Source organism: Hippocampus guttulatus, chromosome 16 (genome assembly GCF_054856545.1).
Source record: "Hippocampus guttulatus isolate MCC_2025c chromosome 16, RoL_Hgut_1.0, whole genome shotgun sequence".
Lineage (NCBI taxonomy): Eukaryota > Metazoa > Chordata > Actinopteri > Syngnathiformes > Syngnathidae > Hippocampus > Hippocampus guttulatus.
This window is the reverse complement of record NC_141276.1, coordinates 2,675,239-2,698,587: the sequence shown is the minus strand read 5'-3', so window position 1 is coordinate 2,698,587 and position 23,349 is coordinate 2,675,239. Positions and strand designations below refer to the sequence as shown.

At 45.5% G+C, this 23,349-nt stretch overlaps 3 protein-coding genes across 7 annotated transcripts; 1 reads left to right on the top strand and 2 right to left on the bottom strand.

The window, feature by feature from the left end:
- Nucleotides 1–3: 3 nt before the first annotated feature.
- Nucleotides 4–3,962, bottom strand: jpt2 (Jupiter microtubule associated homolog 2). 2 transcript variants are annotated; one of them, XM_086133777.1, is made up of 6 exons: nt 3,795–3,952; nt 2,961–3,028; nt 2,441–2,592; nt 1,936–2,087; nt 1,720–1,756; nt 4–1,282 (listed from the first exon to the last, which is right to left on the bottom strand). In XM_086133777.1, coding segments are annotated over exons 2-6 (651 nt in total). In that variant the 5' UTR covers nt 2,963–3,028; nt 3,795–3,952; the 3' UTR covers nt 4–974. The 2 variants fall into 2 exon arrangements, with proteins under 2 accessions (XP_085989903.1, XP_085989902.1); XM_086133776.1 differs by lacking the exon at nt 2,961–3,028 and having other exon boundaries at nt 3,795–3,962.
- Nucleotides 3,963–4,601: 639 nt separating this feature from the next.
- cramp1 (cramped chromatin regulator 1) lies at nt 4,602–16,374 on the top strand. 2 transcript variants are annotated; one of them, XM_086132635.1, is made up of 20 exons: nt 4,602–4,686; nt 6,400–6,749; nt 7,925–8,127; nt 8,203–8,356; nt 8,541–8,624; nt 8,781–8,829; nt 9,255–9,340; nt 9,714–9,837; nt 10,120–10,201; nt 10,374–11,318; nt 11,582–11,759; nt 11,894–12,072; nt 12,164–12,235; nt 12,313–12,394; nt 12,495–12,608; nt 12,737–12,879; nt 13,110–13,296; nt 13,390–13,557; nt 13,873–14,018; nt 14,503–16,374. In XM_086132635.1, exons 2-20 carry the CDS (start codon nt 6,401–6,403, stop codon nt 14,614–14,616), a joined length of 3,459 nt encoding a protein of 1,152 aa, XP_085988761.1. In that variant the 5' UTR covers nt 4,602–4,686; nt 6,400; the 3' UTR covers nt 14,617–16,374. The 2 variants fall into 2 exon arrangements, with proteins under 2 accessions (XP_085988761.1, XP_085988760.1); XM_086132634.1 differs by lacking the exon at nt 4,602–4,686 and adding an exon at nt 5,781–6,019.
- A 284-nt stretch (nt 16,375–16,658) lies between these two features.
- On the bottom strand, nt 16,659–22,859 carry LOC147192460 (transmembrane protein 11, mitochondrial). Of its 3 annotated transcripts, XM_086132639.1 has the most exons (8): nt 22,657–22,859; nt 22,208–22,308; nt 18,589–18,748; nt 18,390–18,508; nt 18,014–18,224; nt 17,549–17,641; nt 17,300–17,452; nt 16,659–16,995 (listed from the first exon to the last, which is right to left on the bottom strand). In XM_086132639.1, the coding sequence occupies exons 1-8, from the start codon at nt 22,736–22,738 to the stop codon at nt 16,790–16,792; spliced, it is 1,125 nt and encodes a 374-aa protein (XP_085988765.1). In that variant the 5' UTR covers nt 22,739–22,859; the 3' UTR covers nt 16,659–16,789. The 3 variants fall into 3 exon arrangements, with proteins under 3 accessions (XP_085988765.1, XP_085988762.1, XP_085988764.1); XM_086132636.1 differs by lacking the exons at nt 22,208–22,308; nt 22,657–22,859 and adding an exon at nt 19,018–19,162; XM_086132638.1 differs by lacking the exons at nt 16,659–16,995; nt 17,300–17,452; nt 17,549–17,641; ... (1 more) ...; nt 18,390–18,508; nt 18,589–18,748 and adding an exon at nt 20,036–20,977 and having other exon boundaries at nt 22,212–22,308; nt 22,657–22,852.
- Between the last annotated feature and the right edge of the window lie 490 nt (nt 22,860–23,349).

Genomic DNA, 23,349 nt, shown 5'->3' with positions numbered 1-23,349 from the left:
TCATTCAACTGCAAAAACATTTAATTGCAATACACAGGATCGAATTCTACTGCACTCATTGCTGCCAGGCACATCAACACACAGGGGGAGGGGCCGGTTCCAGAATACCTTCAATGTGCACCATGAAATGGGTGAAGAGGTGATACCCAAATAGCTCACCTAAAATCAGGTGAGTCACAATTTATCCAGAGCTCCCCTGTCTCCAACTGTTTTAATTTAAAACATAAACAGAGGCCAACCCCGAGGAGAAAAAAAGCAAACAAAACGGCATGTTCTCAGATAAAGCAAGCAATGACAGCAAAACAGAAAATACACATTCGTGTAAAATCGTGATGGAATTTCTTTCGGGAACACAAATCATTTGGAGTAAACAACCACATTCATCTTGGATTCAATGTCATTTCTTTCTTTTTTGGTAGTTTGCCCCCTGAAAACTCAGTTGACAGTAGACCGTTTGTATCAGGCATGTGTTTGGATGACAGGAAGACGAAAGAGACCACTATTGATGCAACTGCTCTCATTGGTGGTCTGGAGTAAGCCACCGAAAAGCAAAAGTGATTTCAAAGGCCACCGTGTTAGAAAAAGAAAGAAAGAAAAAAAGAAAACAACGCAAAACTTGAGGGCTTATGCACCCTGAAATTTGAGAGGGTCTAGTGTCCAAAAACAGTATTGGGATGGAACCATTTCACAGTGGTCGTGATTGTTGATTGAAAAGGCGGTGATTGTATAATGCAGGTTTAGGGTTAATAGGGGAGAGGGGTGGGGGGCTTGGAAGTCAGGCGAAAAGTGCAACAAGTTGAGGACAACAGATCAGTCCGCGTTTGCTTTCAAGAAAAACCGATGCCGATCTTCTCATGTACATGTGAGACAATCAGGAGGGGTGCTGGGACTTGGAATGAGATGCATGGTGGAGCAGACAAAACATGTCAAGAGCAGACAGACCCTCTTTAGGAAAAGGGGAGGGGGTGAGAGGATCAGTAGAACACCACGCTGGACTTTCCTCCCGGGGGGTTAAGGACCCTGTTGTGAGAGCGAGGCTTGGGACCCAGGTGAGGCTCGTGCTTCTTAATGTCATCAGTGGGCGGAGTGGATGAGGTGCAAGAAGAGGAGGCAGGCTCTGGGGTAGCCGGAGGAACGGTTGGCTCCTCCTTCGCTGGCACAACGGCTGGTGAGGCAATTTGCTCTTTAACCTCAGGCTGGCTGACGTTGACTTCGGGCTGGCTGACTTTGGCCTCAGGCTGGCCGACTTTGGCCTCAGGCTGGCTGACTTTGGCCTCAGTTCCTTTAACATGAAAGAAATCCATTATGAAAATACCAGACGGGGGAGGGGACCCCCCCAAAAAAATCTCGGTTCTGCATTTCTTTATTTGTTTCTGAGCACAACACAAAACCCTCACTGTGTGCATCTCAAGTTTATGTCAAATGGAGGCTCGGGAGAAAGCAAGCAGTGAATCAAGGTGTGTCAAAAAGTGTATAAAAAGCTCCACCTACACCTCTGTTGACATAACTCTTATTTGCACATTTGGCGGGAATGTTATTCAATTTTGTGATTCTCTGACGCTGGCAAAAACACAGTGATAGCTTGATGGATGCATTATAATATTTGTTGTTACACATACGTACAGCACATTTGACATTTGACAATAAAGTTGTATTCAATTCAATATTTGAACATGCAAAAACTCAAACTATTTTAATAGTATTGTGTTAGATGCTCACCTGGTGATTCGGGTTCAGGTCCTACAGCTAGATTGTCCTGTAAAAAAATAAAATTAAATAAAATAATCACTTGGCAACATCAAATTATTGACTGCACTCGGACACTCAGCATATTTCGAACTGCCTTTCAATCGTGGATCAATGCAGAGCATCGCTCCACAAGCTTGTCGTGTTGAAGCAGCAGAGAATGAAATCGAAACATCGAGTCGACTTCACCTTTGGCTTATTTGGGTGACTTCGGCTTGGGCTGGAGACATCTGCATTATCCCCCGACTCAAATATGTTACTGGTTGGTCCACCTGGAGGAAGCGGTTTCTGTGGGTGGACTGGAGGTTCGGGGTCCCCAAATATCCCACTGCTCTTCCCACCTATAAGACACCATATGTGTGTTATGGGACCGAGTATTAACGCGGACGTATTTTCGCTTTTCTCTTTGCTGTCCACCGTACACTTTCATGGCAACATGTCAAGTTTGGTTCCTCACAATGGTCCCGACATATGACATTTCAACATTACGAACATTACATCATCGTTGCACAAAATCTCATATTGATGACTCACAAGTCCAAAGATTAGTCTGCTTAACTAGGGAAGTGTTTAGCAAAGAGGCGGTTTACGCTGAAGATGAGAACAGTAGATGTGTCTGTGCAGATATTATCACACCAAAGTACCAGTTTTCACACACTACCTCTTCCCCACATCCATTACGCACTTATCTCACCTGGAGGGTTAGAGCGCCTGGGTGCAATCTGGGGCTCCTCTGGGGAGGCGAACAGGTTAGAGGCCATCTTATTAGGTCTTCTAGATTGGGGGGCCTCCTCTTCATAGCCACCAAACAGATTACTGGAGCCACCACCAGGAGGCCGCAGCACCCTGCAGTGGACAGAGCCTCTTAGCTCAACTTCAACGTGAATTAAGTCTGCAATCCAATTATATGAAGTCTAATGTCTTTGACGCTGAATCTCTGTAGAAATTAGAACTATCTAACACCGAGTGTGCAATTTAATTTGGTTGACAGGAGGATCATGACTTCCAATGGAATATTTTCATAAACAGTGAACGCCCACATATATTAGCAGTTTGGTCATCATAAATGTCACTTATTTTTGGCACTTATTTGGTAGATGTTTGCTGCCATCTTGTGGCACCTTAATGCCAAGAACATACAGTAAATTGAAGGGAGTTGAGTTTCAGTTAAGACTAAAGTAGTGCTTTGCCACCATCTTGTGTCAGTTACTCACATTTTTTCCTATTCACCGAACGCCGTCCCTCATACTGTTCTGAATGTCAGTGATTCCCATGCACTGTGCTGCGAGAGACCATCACCGTGCAAGTTAATTATCTTTGTTCATCTATCTATCTATGCCCGTGATATATATTGACAGACAAAACAATGAAACGCTCTCTTCCACTACCACCACGCATTTCATTATGGGCTTCAAACTTTTTGTAACATTTTTGTTTAGTCTGCGAGACTTTTCTAGTGTAAATGATGTGTCTTGTGAAACATTGCCGTATGCTACACCGGAATGCTAAAGCAGCATGCACCGTAAAATCTGCAGGCAGTCCGCGCTGACAGACAACATGATCATCTGGTCGGAAAGGGCGCCATAACCCTACAAAATTGACGAGACTTTATCAAGTTACCAGAGACCAACACACGATTTAAATCGGGTTGTTCTTAATTCTATGGTAAAAAACAAAGCTGACCAACATAAATGAATCTTAGGAAGACCTCGGGTGAATATCATTTCAGGTAACAATGTCGCCGCGTAGCGTAGGAGCTAGCACAAAGACGAGAGAAGAGCTACACACTTCCGCAGGCGCAGCGGACAACGCCTGCTCGATTAGCCTCAACGCTAAATATAAAAATGTATCAGACAAGTCAACTTTAAACGTGCGAGCTCAATCTGAAACAATCAAGAGAGGATGTACGCAAAGGCTACTGACGTTATATTCGAAAGGGATAAATAAACACACCAAAAGCTACGACGTATGTTAAATTCACATGACATGGGCTAGTCGAGCAGTTACCTAAGCTTCAAATTATGTTCAACACATCATTCATTACTCACCTTGAGCTCGGTTTTGACCCGGTGTCCAACCCTTGAAACATGTTCGTCGAAGTCATTGTGGGTTTTGTTGAGAGCCTTCAAGTTTCCGGAGACAACTTCGTCACTCTGCCAACTGGGCGACTTGTAGGTTCCTCCTTCGTCTTGTCTGCTCCCACCCAAACTCGTTTGCGAAGAGTGTCAGTTGGAGCAAGAGTGACACCGCCCGACGTGACTCGGCATTATGCCGAGCTGTTTTGTATGGCGCGTTTGTTTTGCGTCAGAGGACAGCCTGATGAGAGAATCGGCGATACTTGTTTAGGGGGGACCAAAAAAAAATTCAAAGTAAAGGTGAAGAATCGTCACAAAAATACAAAAACAAAATACATACGCAAGTACACTCCTGAAAAATCTACTTCAATTCACAAAGTGTTTGTACTTTCCACAACTCGTTCTAATAATCAAAACCAGTGTCATTTGCTGGTTAATTCATGGCTGTTAGGCGGTGCCCGTGTTTACTCGGGCGTGACGCTTCTACAGGGCTGCAAATGTCAATGGTTCACCAAAATTGTGTTAAAATAGAATTAGATGACAAGTAATGTGACCATTAGTGCGTTTTGGTACTTAAAAAGCAAGAAACCTGAACGCGACAGGAAAAGCAATCCAATTGGTGTTTCGACTAGTATTTCTGCTTACCAATTGGTAGAGTTTTACGTCAATCAAGATTGCACCGTGCTCCTCGTGGACTTCCAAACCAATCACAGGATTTGTTTTCGAGTTGTAGTGGGCGTGCCAAAGCGCGTGGAGGAGTAAACCACATGAACTGTCATATGTAGCCAAGTTGGAGGCAAGCTGCTAGGGTTCAAGCCTAGATTTTGACATCGAATGGAAATGTCGATTAGGGATTTTACTGCAGGTAATACCTAAGCATGAATGTTGTTATAGGAAGCAACTGGATGTACTTGTTGGAAGGAAACAATTTACACTGACGCATTTTGCAGAGGTCAAATAGTTACGCAGCAACGCTAGCTGGTAATGTTAGCAATTTCGGTGGGATCATGTTCTGAAGGGAGATCATTGTAATGTACATACACATACTGTTATTTATGTCAATGGGCTCGTCAATTGATTGCCCGTCTATCTTAAAACACTATATCATTTGTAATGTATTGTTTACACTCTTGTCATCAATCAGTTGCCATTTAACTGCGAGGTTATTTGGATTCATCAGTTAGTATTCCTTTGAATGCAATACGTTTGAGTAAGAATACTAGATTTAAAGTAATCTGAAGTCAGAAAGGGCATGCATTTGACCGTTAAATTAAAAGTGCATGTGTTGGCACGTTTTTCATGTCGATTCCACAATTACCGGAGCGCGTACCGATGTAATTACCTAGGTGTAAACAGCTGAACATGCTGTATTGTGTCCCAAAAAGTAAATATAGGAGGTGTTTTGAAAACGATGTCATTTGTTACCCATTTAGCTTGCAGGTGACACAACGGGAATTTAAAGGCCGTGTCTAATGCTGAAATTTCTAATCATTTACGAACGCAAACAATACCCATGGCGATAATCAGAATATTACGTTCTTGTCACCCCCACGATGCAATACTTTTTCAGAACGTCAAAATCTCAGATAAATAACATTGTGACAGATTTTTTGAAACTGTACTTTAAAATCCACATCGCCTTGCCAACGTGTAACCTACTACATGGTTATTGATGCTCAGAGAATCATACAGAACATGGTATTTTGATCTCGACACAGGAATAAGATTTTGTCGACAGTACAAATTGCAACTCGTAATTACATTGTAATCACCAAAGCCAAACAAATGCAGGATGTATCAGAAATAATGTGTTTTGGAGCCTGCACGTCTTCAAACGGAGTGTGACGTAGCGACGTGCACTAAGGTTTATTAAAGTATTATCGTGGAGAATGAGCTCAAGTGACCGCACTTGTGAGGAATATTGTTCGCGACATGGAGCAAATATGACGCCGTAGTGGTGGGTCGAAAAGTTTGATGAGTTTTATTGTCGAAGCATCGAGTAATAATACTGATAGACAACAGTGGAACTGCGCAGAGTTCGCCTCAGTCGAAGCTGGACAACGACAGGGCAGACAGAGAGCGGCGAGACCGTCGTGGATATATTATGCCCAATTTGAACAGTTATTACCAATCGAACCGGTCGGACCCATGGTGAAGAGAAAGAAAACGTCGCCCACTTCCGAAGAGCATGAGATTTGGTAAAATTGCGTTCGAAAGAAACACTTTAAATAGAGGTCGAATGCACCGACGGGTTCTCGTTGTCGTTTCTGCAGGGCGCTAAAGTGAAAAGCGCTCGCATTTGAATTTAGTTCATATACAACCTTAATATAAGCGAATTTGGTAGCTCGGAAGTCTAGTTAATACCCCTGCCAGTTTCCGGAATGTGTCTGTGGTTAAGTTTAATTTATTTTCAGTCTGCAAATGAATGTATTTGGTGGTGTTTTGTCGGGACTGGAAAAGGGATTTGAAACAAACAGCGGCGGCCATGTTGAGAGACGGCAAACGTCGTGTTTAGAAGTTAATTTTGCTCATCGCCCTGCTCCTCATGTGTCTTTTTGGACTCCGTGTGTTGCGGCAGCATGACACCGGGCTGCAGGGAAGGGATCGGTGTCGATGGGACAGCGAATCCTTCCAGAAAAGCCGACGATTGCGACGAGGAGGAGAGCGGAGAACAGGCGACCGAGGAGCGCAGTACAAAGGGAGACGAGCGAGTGGAAATTCTTAATCCAGCACCCGCTACTCTCAGCCCCGGTTCGGCTCAACCCGGACCGGGTCTGAGCCATCAGACCCAACCGTCGGTGGAGCCCAGCGCCCCGTGTCACGACCAACATCATTTTCTCCGATCGAGCGTTCGACCCCCAAGCAAAAGGATCCGGAAGGATTCCATCGGCTCGGCCATCAACGGCCATGGCGGGGCCAAATCGAAAGGTAACATCAAACAGGACCGTGGGTTTGTAAATCCCGTCCACTCGCACTGGTTCTTAACATGCTCTCTGTTTCGGCACTATCTGTGTCAAGTCGCTAACACAAACTTGCATTGTCACCCCACTAGTTTGCGTCTACAAGTTAGAGGAGGTCTGCCTCTTGCGTATGGAAAGGCGGTCATTCCATCAAAGATTTCACACTTCATTTCCACTAAAGCAAAAGGTGATAGGATGAAAGTCGGAAAGATAAAGGTTGAAAGGCATTGTCTTTGTCCTCACGGTATTGCCAAAATTTGGTGGCAGTTGGGGTCAAAAGATGTCGAATCGAAAGATGATTTTACAGCCACGTTTCTGCTGCGTTTTGTCATGCAAAAATATACACAGCCTTACTGCGACATTCTGACCAGTAGCTCAAGTGAATGAGATCCAATACAAAAAAAATATGTTTTTCCATTGAACATTTTTCCATTTTGATGGTCAGAGTGTTGTTCATGTCATATTTTCGGTATCATGGTTGTAGTTTGCAGTCATGTTGAAATGTCTCAAACTGAGTCAGGTCCAATTTATTGACTTGTCATGTCAGAAACGGCTCGGAATAAACAATATATTGTTATCTTTGTAACTACCTTAGTTATGACTCATGTATTTTATAGTCCAAGTGGTCATAATTATGCAGCTGGTTAATGTTTTCTCAATCGCAATGAATTTGTATGGACAGATGAAGTATTTCAAGCTTGATTGTCTTATTTCTTGAGTTGCTGGCAAAAAGGAAATCTTTTTTGGGGCACTGGCCAGATGTCATTAATTGATGCTTTATTTGTGCTCATCTATTTGGAGCCATAGAGGCGCATCAAGGTTAGTGTCTCTGATGTGCACAACGTGCGAACACCTCCCTCCGTGTTTGTTTTGATGCCGTCCGGCACCGTTGTGCTTTAAGCTTGGGTAAATTTGGCCATTGTAGCCCACGCGGAGTTGATTTTGGACCTGCGTGCCAGAGACTCGGCCAAAGCGACCAGTTTGTTTTTCCTCGCTTCTCTGCCAGAGCAAAACCCCATTTCAAAAATCTCTGCAGGTTCTGTGTTTGTTTCTATTACCTCACACAAATGCACCATTTTGTTAGAGCTATGTTACAAATGCGTGTCAACCTTGAATGTTCCATAACTTGTCCGCGCATTACAGGAGCAGAGAACGGGTCCTCTTCCCAGGGGGCTGTGGGACAGTCTGGACCCGTGGCCGGCTCTTCGGGAGGAGTCTCCAAGAACGCCAAGGGCCAAGGACCTGCTGAGAAGGAGGAGCAAGGCGGTAACCAAAAGCGAGCCCGTCGACAGTGGGAGTCTTGGAGCGCAGAGGATAAAAACAGCTTCTTCGAAGGGCTCTACGAGGTACGAGGCGGAATGATCCTTTTGACGTTAAACGGACCATCTCATGGTCTAATCTCCGTTCATTCCCCTCGACAGCACGGCAAGGATTTCGAGGCCATCCAGAACAACATCGCCATGAAGTACAAGAAGAGAGGCAAGCCAGCTAACATGGTGAAAAACAAGGAACAGGTCCGCCACTTCTACTACCGCACGTGGCACAAGATCTCCAAGCACATTGACTTTGCCAACGGTACGTTGACAAGCGCCACGCTCATCAAACACAATGTCGTTGAGTGCACACTCTTTTTAACGCCTTGATTGTCTTGAACGTGGGGGGGGGGGGGGGTGTTGTAGCGCCACCTGCTGCTTTGACGTGCGCTTCTGCATTTCTACCATGACGCTTGTGGTGACTTGTGCTTCCTCTCCTGGCTCAGTGTATACCCGAGTGCTGAAAAAATCCTCTCAGGAGCTGTATGGTCTCATCTGCTACGCTGAGCTCCGCAAGAAAGTAGGAGGGCGTAAGTAAAGTTTTCCTGGAACGTGTGTGGGGTCTTGAGGGATGCAATTAAATGCGACACACACACACACACACACACCTTTGGACGTTTGGGAAAGCTGCTCCTCGGGCACGCTGATGTAAACCCTTCTTTGACGCTGCATTTTGTCTCATACAGTCATGGATGACAAGAATGTCGTCAAGCTGAATGAACTCATCCAACAAGGGTAAGTTGCATCATCACGTTGAATAGCTCAAATGAACATGATGTCATCTGCTCTTTATATGCAACTACGCAGTTCAATTTACACTCGATAAGGTGTCCTCAAAATTTCTGGTGAAGAGCAGCGATGGGAAATTGGTGTTCACGCCCGTTCTTAAGATCTCAAGAGCAACATCATTTTTTTTTCTTCCATTTCTAGTCGGCATCATTTTCATCTTAATATTGCAACTTGATGGCGACACGCCTACACGATATCAAACACTTGGTGCCAATGTTTGCAAAGGAATTCCAGCAAGTCCCATTTGTTAAAATGTGGTCATTGTTGGAAAAAAAGTTTGCTTTTTCAGTCACGGTACAAATGTGAACCAGGAGTTGTTGACGAAAGCGAATTCACTCCGACTCTTATCGCTATTCCGTCTGTTTGCACAGGGCCACCACGGTGCGCTCCAAAGGGAGGAACTTACGAATTAAAGCTCCCATGTGTCGTGCACTGAAGAAACTTTGTGACCCGGATGGTGAGCACACACACACACACACACACACACACACACACACACACACACACACACACACACACACAAATGCAGCGGAGAAATTACTTAACAATGCTGCTGAAAATGCAAAGTGTGTCAATCATGAGGCACAGGATTTTGTTGGGGCGGGTGTTTAAGAGTAACAATAGCAATGAGGGGGCTGGTGGCGTTTCCACGGTAACAGCGCATGAGGAAAAGGCCGAGCGGGGAAAACGGTGTAGGTGATTATACCGATGAATTGTCACGTGATCAATAATAGTCCCCGACGTTGGCGTAACGTGCCAGAAACTCTCTCATGTGTCATGAAAAAAGCAAGTCCGTGTTAAGTTTCACGCTGGTGAATTGTGCTCTGCAGGCGTAAGTGACGAGGAGGACCAGAAGCCGGTGCGGTTACCCCTGAAGGTGGCGGTGGAGCTTCAGCCGCGCAGCAACTATTCCTGGGCCCGCGTTCAGAGTCTAGCGCACAACCCTCGCCTCAGGTCCGTAAGCTCGAGTCGACGACTGCGCCAATATCGATTCCGGAAGACGGTTGGACCTTCGATTTCTTTGGATCGCATTCACATTTTCTATATGACAAATAATGGAAAGAGAACACTTAAATATGGGGAAAGTTATCGCCACATTTTCAAACTGGTAATTGTCACGTAAGTGTTTGTAGACACTAGACAAGACATTCAGCCACTTTTTTTTTTTTGCCAAAATTCTGCTTATAAAGTAATTCATAACCCATGTTTTTTTTGTTTGTTTTTTTTTGCTACCAGGATGATGGTGGAGCTTCACAGAAAAGTGTCCAGCCTCATCGAGTATCTGAAACAGAAGTGGGCGTATCATGACCAGAGAATTGTATCCGCCCAACACTTTTTTGTTTGCTTACTAACTCATTTGGATTTTCTGCGCAATGCGAGACCTTGTTTCTGAAATCTGTCACGCTTCTCACCGTCTAATCGGTGCATTAATCAACGGAAAGCAGCAATGTTGTTGTGCAAAGGACATTTCCTTGACTCTGCTTTTTTAGATCAAAAGTCTGATGGAAAGGGAAGCTTTAGAGGGGACTCCGTGTCACGCCGCTTCTCCGACGAGCAAAGCGCCGCCTGAGGAGCTTTTCCTTTTCCCGGCCGAGAGCAGCTCCCTGACCACGCTGCCCGGCGTGGCTCGCGTGGTGCACTCCAAGGCCTCGTGCACAGTCCACTGGCAAGAAAGTGGCAAAGCCCGGCCCAATGCCAAAGAGCTTCCCGCCGCCGCCGCCCAGATCTTGGGTATTCACACAGCGCCGCCTTCGCGTACGGGTACCAAATCCGGACGAGGAAACGCAGCTCCGACCGCTTCGACCACGCCGCCGAGTGACGCCTGTCAAACGGAGCCCCCCAGCCTCGAGACCACATCCGAGGGTTCTGCCAAGGTGGAGGAGAAGAGGCCATCGTCTCTAGCTGCGCTTGCGCAGCAAGTGGTCATTCCTCGGGAGGAGGCGAACGGGGGAGGACTCGTTGAGGGGAGCAAAACCTCCGCCCCGACTTTGGAGTCCGGTGGCGGGCGAGCGGGGACCAAAACGACAGAGGCGTCGTTTAGCGGCGCCGACGATTCGCTCGAACCGTGCAAGGAAGAGCCGAGCGGGAACCCCGCCTCCTCCTCGGATGCCATCCGGACCGCTCCGGCCAAGCTCTCCGCGGTCGTTCCCGAGGACGGGGTGCCGCAGGGCTCGCCCCCCGCAGTGAAAGAGCGAAGCGTGGAACAGATCAGAGGGGAAGGCTGGAACGTCCGCGACGCCGAGAATGTCACGCTGGCAGAGTTGTACTTGATGTTCGGAAAGCCTGGCAAGCTGCAGCTGGAGTACGAGTGGCAGGCCAGCTCACGTCCTCACGAAAAAGGCCGAGCGCCGTCGCAGCTCAGAGCGTACGGGAAACAACGGGTGCTGCGCTGTCTGCTGCGACTGGTCACCACAGAGGTCAACCCCAAACCTTTGGTAGGCATTTGTTGGTTAATTCTTTTAAAATCGTCACCTAAACCAGCGTGCGTGTTTTGCCCTCATGAGATCTAATGCTCCAAATTGCGCTAGTTGGCTTTTAGACCAAGTCCCTCTGTGGACAAAATGAAAAATGACAACTGGTTGGCCAAATGCTAGTCTGCTCCCTGACTGTTGTGTTTCTCTTGAGCTCAATTTGGATGTCACTTTCACTCTTAATCTTAACGGAAGCGGCATGTTTGATGTTTCTTGTCCTCTTCCAGGCGCCTGAGCTCTGTTCCACGGCCACATCGCCCCTCAAGGCTCCCCAGGACGATCAAAACCAGGCCCTCACGCCTCCGGGGAAGGGTCCCATTCCGGGGGTCCGTAGCCCGGGTTTTGGCCGGCAGCCGGCCTCTGTCCGAGGGGCCAAGTTACACCCGCCAAACGTTGGGGGCTCAGGTATCGGCAAGCCAGAGATTAAACTCAGCGGGTTGCGTTCACGGCCGCTCTCCAGCCGCTAGATTGGTTTTTTTTTTCCCCAACTTTTCTTGCACGGAGGCATTTTATTTTATTAAGAAAGTTCCCCTCCGCAGGTGCGCGCAACCTTGCCCGCTCTCTGCTGGGCTCATCGGGGGCAGCGGCCGGCGACTCTGAAGGCAACGTGTTTGCAGTACCCACCACGCTGCCTCCGAACAGTTCCCGCCACAGCCGAATTTTCTCCCCCAACAAGGAGGCCGAGTTGGCCCTGAGGCAGCAGCTGGACTCCATCAGTGTAAGACGGGGGCGCATTTTTGCACCAGCAAATTCCAAGCGCCACATTCTGATGCGGTCGGCGTGATTGTGTCAATGGCTCCCGTTCGTAGATGCAGTCGGATCTTTTCCTCTCGCGGCCAAGAAAACCTCGAAACAAACTCCGGAAGCCGCTCGTCGTTCAGGTGAGTTTCCGTGCGTTGCCGATTTGATCCCGACGCGGCCGACATCCGGCTAAGCTGCTTGCGTCTCTCGTCCATAGCGAACACTCCTACCGCAAATTACGGGGGACACTTTGCAGCACTTCTGCTCCTTATCCATCCTCTCCAACTCCTCCGCCACAGGTACGACCTTCCGACGTTTGATTTATAGACACAAACGCAGACCGAGTCATAACTGTCCCAATTATTGTTGATCTCCCCGACTTCCTGTTTTTCGCCTCAGGAACTGGATCTTTCCGGCCAATTCAAACCCGGCTTGCCCCCGCCTGCCTCCCTCTACCGTCCAAAGCCTCTTCCTCAGCGGCCTCCGGCTCGGCGGGAGCCAGCCGGCTCTCCGGTATGTCTCATCTTGTTTCTAACTTTTGTCAAAGTACGTTCACGTTAAGAGCCGTTTGTTGGGTTTTTCATGTCCGTGTGTTTTATCCAAATAGCGCATGTTTCTGAGCAGTTCTCCGTTCTTCTCAGGTGCAATTGACCTCGCAGCCAAGACTGCGGGTATCATTCCAGGAAGTCCTTGCCGGGATCCGGATTCTCCTGCACCGGTCGCCCCTACGCCGATTGTTGATACTGAACCAGACTCTCAGCTCCTCCAGCACAATGTCTCGGAGGTCAGAAAAATGCACAAGCTCAGTCGCTTTTTTTTTACGCTGACTAACCAATATGCTGTGACAGAAGTATGCTGATGTCACAGAGTGAAAGCAGTGCTGCCAAGAGGAATGCTATGAAATGAGGAGAATTTACTTTTGGGAATCAATGAATCCCATCAAGATCAGCTATTCGAATTGAGGTTGTAGATGTCAGTCAGTGTCATAAACAACGCACGGTGTTCCTTTCACAGAACGGTCTGCCTCCGCCATCTCCTGGAGTGACAGAGGGTGGAGACTCGCTCCTCTCTCCACCCAGCGTGGCTTCATTACTGGACATCTCTCTGCCGGGCCCCCCCGAGGAAGCTCTGACCCCGGGAGAGAATCAAACACACATCAGCGACTCCATCATTGAGCTGGCCATCAATTCTGCCCACTACGGTGCGTGAACGCGGGCGGGCGGGTAGCCTTGACGAAAGAGCACGGCCATAATTGAAGCATTGTATGAGCGATTCCGTGGCTGTCACGATGCAGGCGAGGAGGCGGCGCTCTCTTCGGCTAAACTGAGTAGCGCCGACGGTTCCAAACTGCTGGCCTCGTCCCCTTCCGTCAGCCCGTCCCGGGGCTGGATCCCTTCGCCCAGCCACGACCCGCAGTGGTATCCCAGTGACTCATCCGACTCCACTCTGGGTTGCCTCCTCTGTGAGTCTCTCGGTCCTTTTTATCTGGGAAATAACTTGATTTTGACAGCGACAAAAAAAGTTATTGCTAGGCCTGGATCAGTCCGTGTATTTGTATTTGGCACTCCTCGTTTGTATTGCGAAAGGGACCAGTGCCAAGATGGACGGCATCCTCTTGTAACGTTTTGGCTGCCGCTGCTCAACCCGTATTGTTTTGTGTTTTTTGTTATTGTAAAGTGTCCTTGGGTGTCTTGAAAGGCGCTTATAAATAAAATCTATTATTATTATTATTATTATTATTATATTCATGTTGTGCCCTGATGTGATGTCATTCCAGCCAGCATGGTTTCTTCTGAAAAGGGCAGGCGGAGCACCCTCACCCCCTCCGGCCCCTCCAGTGGCACGGCTTTGCTGGGTCCCAGCCTGCTCGACTGCAACTCGCATGATTCCTTTCAGTCACGCGGTCTTCCAGATGTGGCAGAGGTGCGTTTTGCACTTTTGTCAGCTGCATATACGTCCAGTCACTCATAAAACACGCATTGTTTAAATCCACCTTCAAACCGTCACTGTTCACAAATGCACTGCGGTGCATTAAAAACAATTTGAAGGCTGTTCGGTTATTTGTTCTGGTGTCCCCACCTTGGCGACACGGGGGCAGTATTAGAGCGACAAACGTACTTTTCATCGAGATGTCTCAACTCCTCTCGGCTCATCTGTATGGCACTCATATTAGTTGCTTTTCAGAGGATAAAGAATGCATGACTGCTGTGATATATTTTCGCACCGTTTTGTCCAATCTATTGCACCACAACGTCAATACGTTTTAGCGTTAGCTCGCGGACTGAAGCTAATTGGTTGGTTTAAATGCACACTCATTTCCAGTGGAACCCGTGTGTGTCTTTTCCACATTCGCGTATTTTTTTTAGGCTTTATCGTGCATTTAAACTGTTGTATGTTGCGCTTGCAGATGGACTCGCAGCTTGCCTGCATGATGAGCGAGAGCAGCGTGGACTACATTGCGCGCTTTAACGACCTGGCTCAGGAGCTCGCCGTGGCCGAGCCCTCGATTCCGCCCCCCTGAGTGGGAGGCGGGACGGCTCCGTCGACACCATCTGGACAAGCGCGTTCTACCGGCTACCGAGGAGCAAAAACGACTGCGGAAACAGACCAGTACCGAAAGCCATCGCCTGCTCTGTTTTTAAGTGCAATAATTACATTGTGACAGCCGCATTGTTCAAAGACATGTTGGCTCCACTGAACTTTTTTGCAACGAGATGAAAATGCCCTTTAAAAACTCATGCGCGAGCAAAACACAACCTCATGTACAGGAAGTTACTCTGCCATATCTGAACAAAAATATGTCACTGATCCTGTGTTTTTTCCTTCTGTTTTATGTCAGTCCTCGAAAATGTGCAAATCCACCAAAATGTGCAGTTACACTACTCACAAAAAGTTGAGCACGTTCGGATTCGGGTGAAATTCTAGGACGATCCGAAAATGCACTCTTAACTTTGACCGGCTTTAGTCTTTTGAATGCGCATGTCCAGCTGTCGGCTTTCAGGACGAGGAGCCGAATGTCACAGCAGGTTGCGACGGAAATGCAGCGAGACTGCAAGGGTCACAAAAAGGCCTAGAAATGCATGTTCGGGAATTTTGATGATAAACTCCTTTTTTGAGAATAGCAGGTTGAACATGCACACTCGAGTTTAGAGGAGGTGAGAATTGGATTTCCGCTGTCAAGGTTGTAGCATGTATAGGTTCATTGTGAATGTTGACCGCAAGGCTCAGTGTCCTTTACATTTTTGTGAGTAGTGCATACATACCGACAAAAGGCGAGAACGCAACACTAGAATCTCGATCGTGCTCTTGTTGAAGTTGCCTTGTATTTCTTAACGTTCATATCATCTCCATCCGTTCCGTTGGATCAGTTTCGTGAACATTTGCGGCCCGTATTCCGTTTTTCTTTGAGGTAGGAGGCAAAGTGGCAGCTCGGGCCATGAGAAAGTTGGAAAGAATAACTCTTCGGTGACTTCATTTCAATTGGGTGCTGAAATATTTGAAATTGGTGTAAATATCCGGCCGCTTGTTGAACTTGTATCTGTGATGACAAAATATTTCGGGCTCCACCGACTGATCGAAACCTTTTGAATTTATTAACAAAGTACACGGATATTCATTTTACTCCGTTCATTTATTTTATTTATTTTTTTATAGAACAGTAACGCTCCTTTTAACTTCCAACGCGAGTGTGAGCAACGGATTTACTTTTCGTGACATAACATTGGACCGGTTGTGTCTGAAGCCAGTTGAAAAGTTGACCGATACCCGAAGTGAATGCCTGTGCCAAAAGTCACTCCAAATTGCTACCGCGCAGCTTTTACCACGGGCTGCTTTTTCGATGGTGATGTTGAACAGACACTTTACCCGTTTTGGTGCTCACACATCTCAAAAAGTCCACCATCATTGCGTCAAGTGGTTTAATCGAACCAGCATCATCCCAGTGTGAATTTGTACTTTTGAGTTGATTGGATCTGATATAGGAAGATAAGAAAGCACCGTGCTATATGTAAATTTCTAATCTGAGATTTTCTTTTTTTAAATTGCAGGTTTTAAACTTTCTTTTTTGAAGAAGACGAACTTGTTTGTACAGTTGTGATTCCAATATTCACTTCGCTTTTGTAACATAATGTAAATTGTTATCCGGAATATTTATTGTTAACATTTCTAAAGAAAGTGGATCTCTTTAATTTAAGACAATATCTAAAAACGGAACCATCTGTTGAAAATTTCCATTGGTCAAAGGTTTTTTTATTCTGTGCATAAAGTTGGTATAAAACTTTTTCTTTTGTATTTGTGTCCTTTTTTTTTTGCCACAGTGATGTGGATGTAGTGTTCATGAACAGTGAGGTGAGCTAGATTTTATTTTAAAAAGCTGTTTGGAATATAGCAACTATCGATTTAGAAATGTGAAGATTATATTTTAATTTGCTTGGGTTGACAGGGTATGGTAAAAAAAAAAAAAAGTGGATTTTGCCGAGCCACAAAATTAATAATATATCTTGTTCCCAAAATGTTGTCTTAATATTTCTTAAGAGGTGACATACAATAATCATCAGCTCACGATCATTTTCAGCAGGCTTTTTACTAAACATTGATGTTGAAAATGTGACCAAAGTGATAAATATATCACCAGTTATCTGTTTTAGTTACTGCAGGATCAAATACCACGTGTCCATTTTTGAACCTTTGCAGGCTTACGTATTTTTGGGTTTGTGCTCCTTGCGAGCGCGAGAGGACATGAGTTTAAAGAAGAGGGCAGGCCACAGTGTGCGTAGGTAGATCGCCGCCGTGGGCAAAGGTCCTGCCAAAACAACGTCTTTGCTCTTGTGATGCACAGCCTTCACAACTGCCTGAGCCACATCCTTGGGATCGCGACCCGTCGCCGTGGTTGTGTCCACAACTGAATGGACACGTTACAAAACACCAGTCACAAATGTTGCCCCTTCGATCATCATGCACTTCAATATATGTATTCAATGTTTACATTTCACTCTACCCTAGGTCCTGCAATGTAAAACTACATTTACAATTATAAACATGTCAAGCTATGTTTCTAATTGTAGATACCATCGCTTGTGTTTAGAAATGCCAAATTAAATGCGTCTTAATATTTTGAACATATTTGCCATGTTATGTCCCTTAAGAGCGCTTTTTTGCAATTTCTTTGTACTGTATCTGGAAAGGAGGACTTTGTTCAGCCTTACCGCCATATTTGGATCCGTCTCCAGTGACTGCATTGACGGACAGATTTGTCCTGATGTATCCCGGACTAATGACTGTCACGAAAACCCCGTAACGCTCTACCTCCGCCCGTAAACAATCAAAGTAGGCCTGGGTGGCGTGTTTGGACGCTGCATCTAAAAGGCCAGAGGATACAAAGCACAATCTTATTTCATTTCAATTCAGTATGGGGGGTGGGGGGAATTTTTACTTTGACAAAATAAAGAACTTACAGGCTGATCTGTAAGGAATAGCAATCTTGCCCTGAACGCTGCTTATGACAACAATATGACCAGTGTGCTGGCGAACCATGGAAGGCAGGAGAGCTGATCAAAGGAAAAGGAAGAATTAATTTACACTATTCAAAAAAATGATGCACATTGTATTTCGGGGGGAATTTCAGGATGAACTAATTACTGTATTTCTTGGACTGTAATTCGCAATTTTTTTCAATGTGATGTCACTCGACAATGGCGAACCCCATGGAGACACAGACTGTGAATGCCAACATAATTTACAAGATTATAAACAAATATTTAGCTTGATCTGTTATTGCATTTTTTTGGTTCACATAACTAAACTGGGCACGTCAAGTGCATTGATATTTATAAAAGTCATGATTGAATCAAGGACCTTTTTGTGTGCAGGTGTGGTAACCATTAGCCCAACGAGCTAACTGCATGCTTGCGTACACGGACCTTGCGTAAGAGCGACTGGCCCGAAGTAATTCGTTTCCATAACATCCCTCTGAACCGATAGTTGAGTGTCCAGGATGTTGCCACGGTAACTGATTCCGGCATTGTTGATGAGGACGTCCACTCGTCCGTAACACTTCAAGATGTCCTCTGCCACCCTGTCCATCAAGTGTGTGTCGCTTAGGTCGAAGATGACTGTGCTGGGAACATGCGTCTGTGCGTTGCACACAGAAGTGTGGTCAACCCACAAAGGCTTCACAATGTCAAAGTAAGCCTTTAAACTAGTGTAGTTGCTTAAATGTTTGACACGCGGCTAAATTGAGTTATTTATGTACCCTAGTATTGTGGCTAATAGGTGTTTTTGTGTGTGAATGAATACCTGCTGCCTTTTGTCCCTTGTACTTGTGATCAACTCTTCAACCACCTGCTGCAGTCGACCTGCATCTCGACCACACAGGACCAATCGAGCCCCTGCACCGTGGAACACGCGTGCACATTCTACAATGGCAAAATCACAATCGAGCAAACTCAATATCAATCGGCAGGTTGAGAAGAAATGAGGAGGAAGCTGAGCTGACCTTTGCCCAATCCGGAGCTGGCACCCGTGATGACCACCACTGCGTCCTGGAGAGCAGCTTTGGCTCGGAGTCGGCCAAGTAGGCGATAGAGTAGGAAACCTCCCACGCTTGCTAGGAGCAATGCTGATTGCACTCCTCCTCCGGTGACACGTTCCATCACCTACAATGACTTCGAAATTTCAACTAAGCGCGGTATATGGCATGACAAGAATCCAATTTGTAGGTGACAAACCCGCTTCAAAAACTTTAAGATGAGGAAAGAAATTCTCAAAAAGTCAGGGTACCAACTTAAGTCAAGCGCCGTTCGGAACTGCGAAAGGTCATATGTGCTAGCACAGCATCGCTCTGACAGTAAACGCTTAACCCGGACGTAAAATTGCACTAATGCCAGTGAGACAGAGAAGAGTTTACAAACAATGCAGTACTCGCCTTGATTTTGCACAATGATTCGCTTGAGTATTGAGGAGTTTCTCCCCACACAGACACGGAAGTTTCAATCTTCTTTTTATTTACTGACGGATTACGTCTCTTTGGTGCATACCGCCACCTACTGTACAAGAGAGCGCAAAGGGACTGATATGCATATGGAATATTTAATTCCGTTTTGAACAACGGATCTGGATTTCACTTATTTCAGCAATGAATATTCGAGTTTGTTGTTGACTGAAGAATTGATGGAACACTCGTTTTTATGTTCAATTGTGTCAAAAGGATGGGATTATTTCCAACTATAAAGAAAGAAAATCTTCAGACGTAAATCAGTTCACCTCTTCCCAAAATGACAATTTAATAAAGCTATTTTTACAAAGCTGAAGCTCTCCTGGAATCTGTAAATGTGACCATTTGTTGTTAAATCATCACCCGAATACTCCTCATTGCAGAAAATCACCTCTGCCTTCCAAAAATAATTAAACAGAGAGAGCATCCTGGAATCTGCAAACACTTGTCGGACAGTTGGTTTCATCACAACATTGTGAAAGAACCGTTGGGTGGAAAGCTTCCCGTCCCGGCACCACACATACTATTAAACACAGGCAGCATTCCACTTCTGATACTACCCAAGATGCGCAAAAAATTTGCGCGTTTACTTTGTCATCGTATTCTGTTAGTGCCACTTTTGCAGAACAGTGATTTTGTAGTATATACAGTATATATATAATAGAATAAAACAACTTGTTTAACGCTTAAAAGAATAAAGATATAAAATTACAAGCAGAACATTTGTCCCTTGGTATTTGTTTAACTTTACAAAGAAAATCTGCCAATTCTTTGGGTGGATGTTTGAATGTCACAACTTTGACTTAGGTTCTAACGTGTTTAAAAAAAGAAATAAAATACAGAGATCCCAGGCTATACATATCATGGACCACTTGATCAACTTTGAATGGTTTCCATGACTGGATGTTACCCGTTTGCTTGCAGAAAGTCAAATATACAGAGGCACGGGTTTGAAATAGCCTAATGTTTAATGAAAGGTGAATTACTGATCAGCAAGTAAGGGAGTACAGTCAAACCACGAGGGAAAGGGTAAAGCTCAAATCACACGTGTCCATCTCAACCACGCAGCTTCAGCTGGAGCCTTTACACGAACGGCATGTGTCAGAATGCAGGGAAGGAGGCGCAAAGGTACTAAAGAGATTGTGTGTGCTGTGGTTGTCGCTTAAAGAAAACAAATGGGGGCAGGGGAGGTGGGGGGTCTTCCTTATAGTTTTTAACTATATACCTCTGATCAAAGTTCAAGCAGCCCCTACGAGTGCTGTGGGCTCCATTGTGACCTTCCACTTTTCTTACACCAGACTGTGGATAGGTTTATTGTTTTGTTTTGTTTTTCTCTATTTTTCTGTCGGTTCTTAAATGGTCTTCAGAGTGCACTCATACAGCATAGAGTTCGTAGATCTTCTTGGCGAAGTACACCAGCGCGGCCAGTGCTACTGTGTTATGGAGTCTCTTTCTGTGGATGTCATCCCTGCGCACCAAGACCACCGGCGTGGAGGAGGTGAGCGTGTGCAGGGGCAGCCGCGACAGTTTTTGGCTGTCATATTCCACCTGGTACTTGCAGCAGGGGTCAAACTGCCACGAAATCCCATAGAGGGCGGCGCAGGCGACGCTGATGGCGCCGGCAGGCAGAGCCACGTAGCGCGAGTATTCTGGAGGCAGCGAAAGCGGCGTCAGGAGGCAAGCGGCGCCCGACAACACGGCCGTCTTGTGCAGGCAGTTGCCCACCGTAATCCACCGCGCCGTCTCATCGCCGATACGTGTGGGCTCGATCACAATGTATTTATACTGGGCCTCCAGTGCCTGCTCCAGCTCATACTCAAACTGGTCCTGCGCGTTCTCCCCGTTGTAAATCTCGTGAACAATGTAGCAGTCAGTCGCCGCCATCACGCCCCTGCAAATAGGGTGACACGCAGGGAACAGTGAGGACTACCCCAAAAAATAAAACACCATTCAATGCGCAAAGCATTTCCTAAATTATGTAAAAGTGTTCAATAGATGCCAAGGTGAAATAATATCTAAGCGCAACACTGGCCGAGCTTCCCAAGCGAAGCCACATCTTCAAAATAAAAGCACACAGCCTGATCACATTTTCTTCGTTTCGACATCAAATCTACGTGAAGTTTGTCCATATACAATATTATTATATTGCCCTCTGCTGGTCAAGGCGTACGCACGCTAGAATGAGCCGCACACAGTGGGTACAATAAGTTATCAGGACGTGTCATCCTTTAAAATAATATTACTGTATGTTATTCATAGTACAATACTGGTGTCCGATTCTTTTTTTTTTAACTCAAAAACACGTCACGACATTTTTAATGGCGTTTTGCGATGCTGGAAATGATTAAAGGCATTTCCATTCATTGAAATGGGGAAAGTTGACCGTAGAGACGAGTGTTTTAAATTACAAGCGTCGTCACAGAATGAAATAAGACTAAGGCAAAGCACCACATGGTCAGAAAAACGGCACGGTCCAGTTTGGCACATAAAACTTAATTTTTCAGTCTGCGAAGTACTGTTATAACTCTTTAATCTCTGAAGGTGCGAATGCGCGGATGTGCAGTACATCAACATGGAAATATTCCTAAATAAACTAAAACGACAGTAAAAAGCTCAAGGTTGTTGCGTTGGAATAGGCAACAGGTATTTTTTTGTAACGCGCAGGAGACAGTGTAGCCAAGCGAGGCTAACTGGCTTGCATGGAAGAAACTTGTGGTGACTGGCGAGTTATATTAGGAAGGATCCATGCCATTAGTGGGACAAAGGTAGCAAATTCGGGACATAACACGCCATTTAGAGGATCAACGAAGGACAATAGCGCACAGTCCCACCAACGTAAAGATTCAAGACAGTGTTCCTACTCGATGATCGGCTGATGTGAAATATCGAAAACATCACACGAGCCTCTAGATTTCTTCCTTGCTAACACTCGCCAGCAGACACGTTAGCAACATAGCATGCTAATGTTAGCTCGGTATTAGATACAATTCAATTTTTCAGTACGGGCTTCTCGTTTTGTATTTGAAACATAAACGCGTTAATTGTCTGGCAATATGTGACTCGGACAAACGTTTCGACAAGAGCGAAATATGTCCGTTGAATAAGCAAGATGTGAAGTAACTGACCTCTCCCTGCTTACTGGGACACCGCGCCTCCTTCCCAGCGACGCCATGTTGGAGATAGAGCCGTGATGGCAATTGACGCATGGCGGTGTAAGGCTTCCTGGGTAATGTAGTATTTAAAAAGTGACTTACAAGAACTTCTGCGCAAAAGTAAACCACATTGCCCATAATGCATAGGATTCGTGCGTCTGCGTTACGTACTTTATAGGAGCACGTTGACGTTTCGAGAGGTCATAAGAAATACATACATGCATATGACGCATTCATTGGACTCTATGTGAGCGGCAATTTGACAATTATTCGAATTCGCCATTAAAAAACAAATTTTAAATCGTACACGAACTGTGAAAGATTATTAACAATTGCATTAGTTAAAGAGGGGGGGCTTATCACATTGTGTTATTTTTGGACAATGAAATATGTATTGATGAATATGATCGGTACTCACGCATGCAGTGCCTCGCGTGCTCCGCCTCTCTGTTCTGTTCCTGCGCTATCGGCTGTCTCGTGCTGTAACTTGACGCCAACATAATGACTTCACGTTTTGGATGTGATAACAGCTGCCACAACTATATGCTGCTGACTGTTCCATCTATGCCGGACAATGAGAGAGCAACAAAAATACACAGAGCACTTGCTGAACAGCATGACGGTTTACTGTCTATAAATTTACCCCAACTTCATCGTAAATACCGGACAACTTTTTTTCTTCTTTTGTACGAGCCATCTCCGAATGTTCTCGTTAAGAGCATCCATTGCCTACAATCTTCTTTCAGATCTGATGTAAAACATTCCATTTGGTTCTAGATATTCCTGCTTTTCGTGTCCCTGCAAATGTACTTGATGTTGAATCACGTCCAATACATTGTCAATTACAGTAGTTCCTCTCAGTCACAACCGCCCCATACGTTGTAATCGTACACTTCCTTCTACATTTACCATCGAAAAAAATTGTATTTGTTTACCAATAAAGTAACTCAAACCAAATAAATCCAATATTTAAAAACTAATTTTGTAATCTGAAAGGAATTGGGAACCGTACTGATGGTTTTGGCAGTGGCATTTAAAAAATAGAGTATATAAATGCATGTCCCCTTTTTCTCTTTGTGTGTACTGTAAATTATATTGCGCCATCACACAA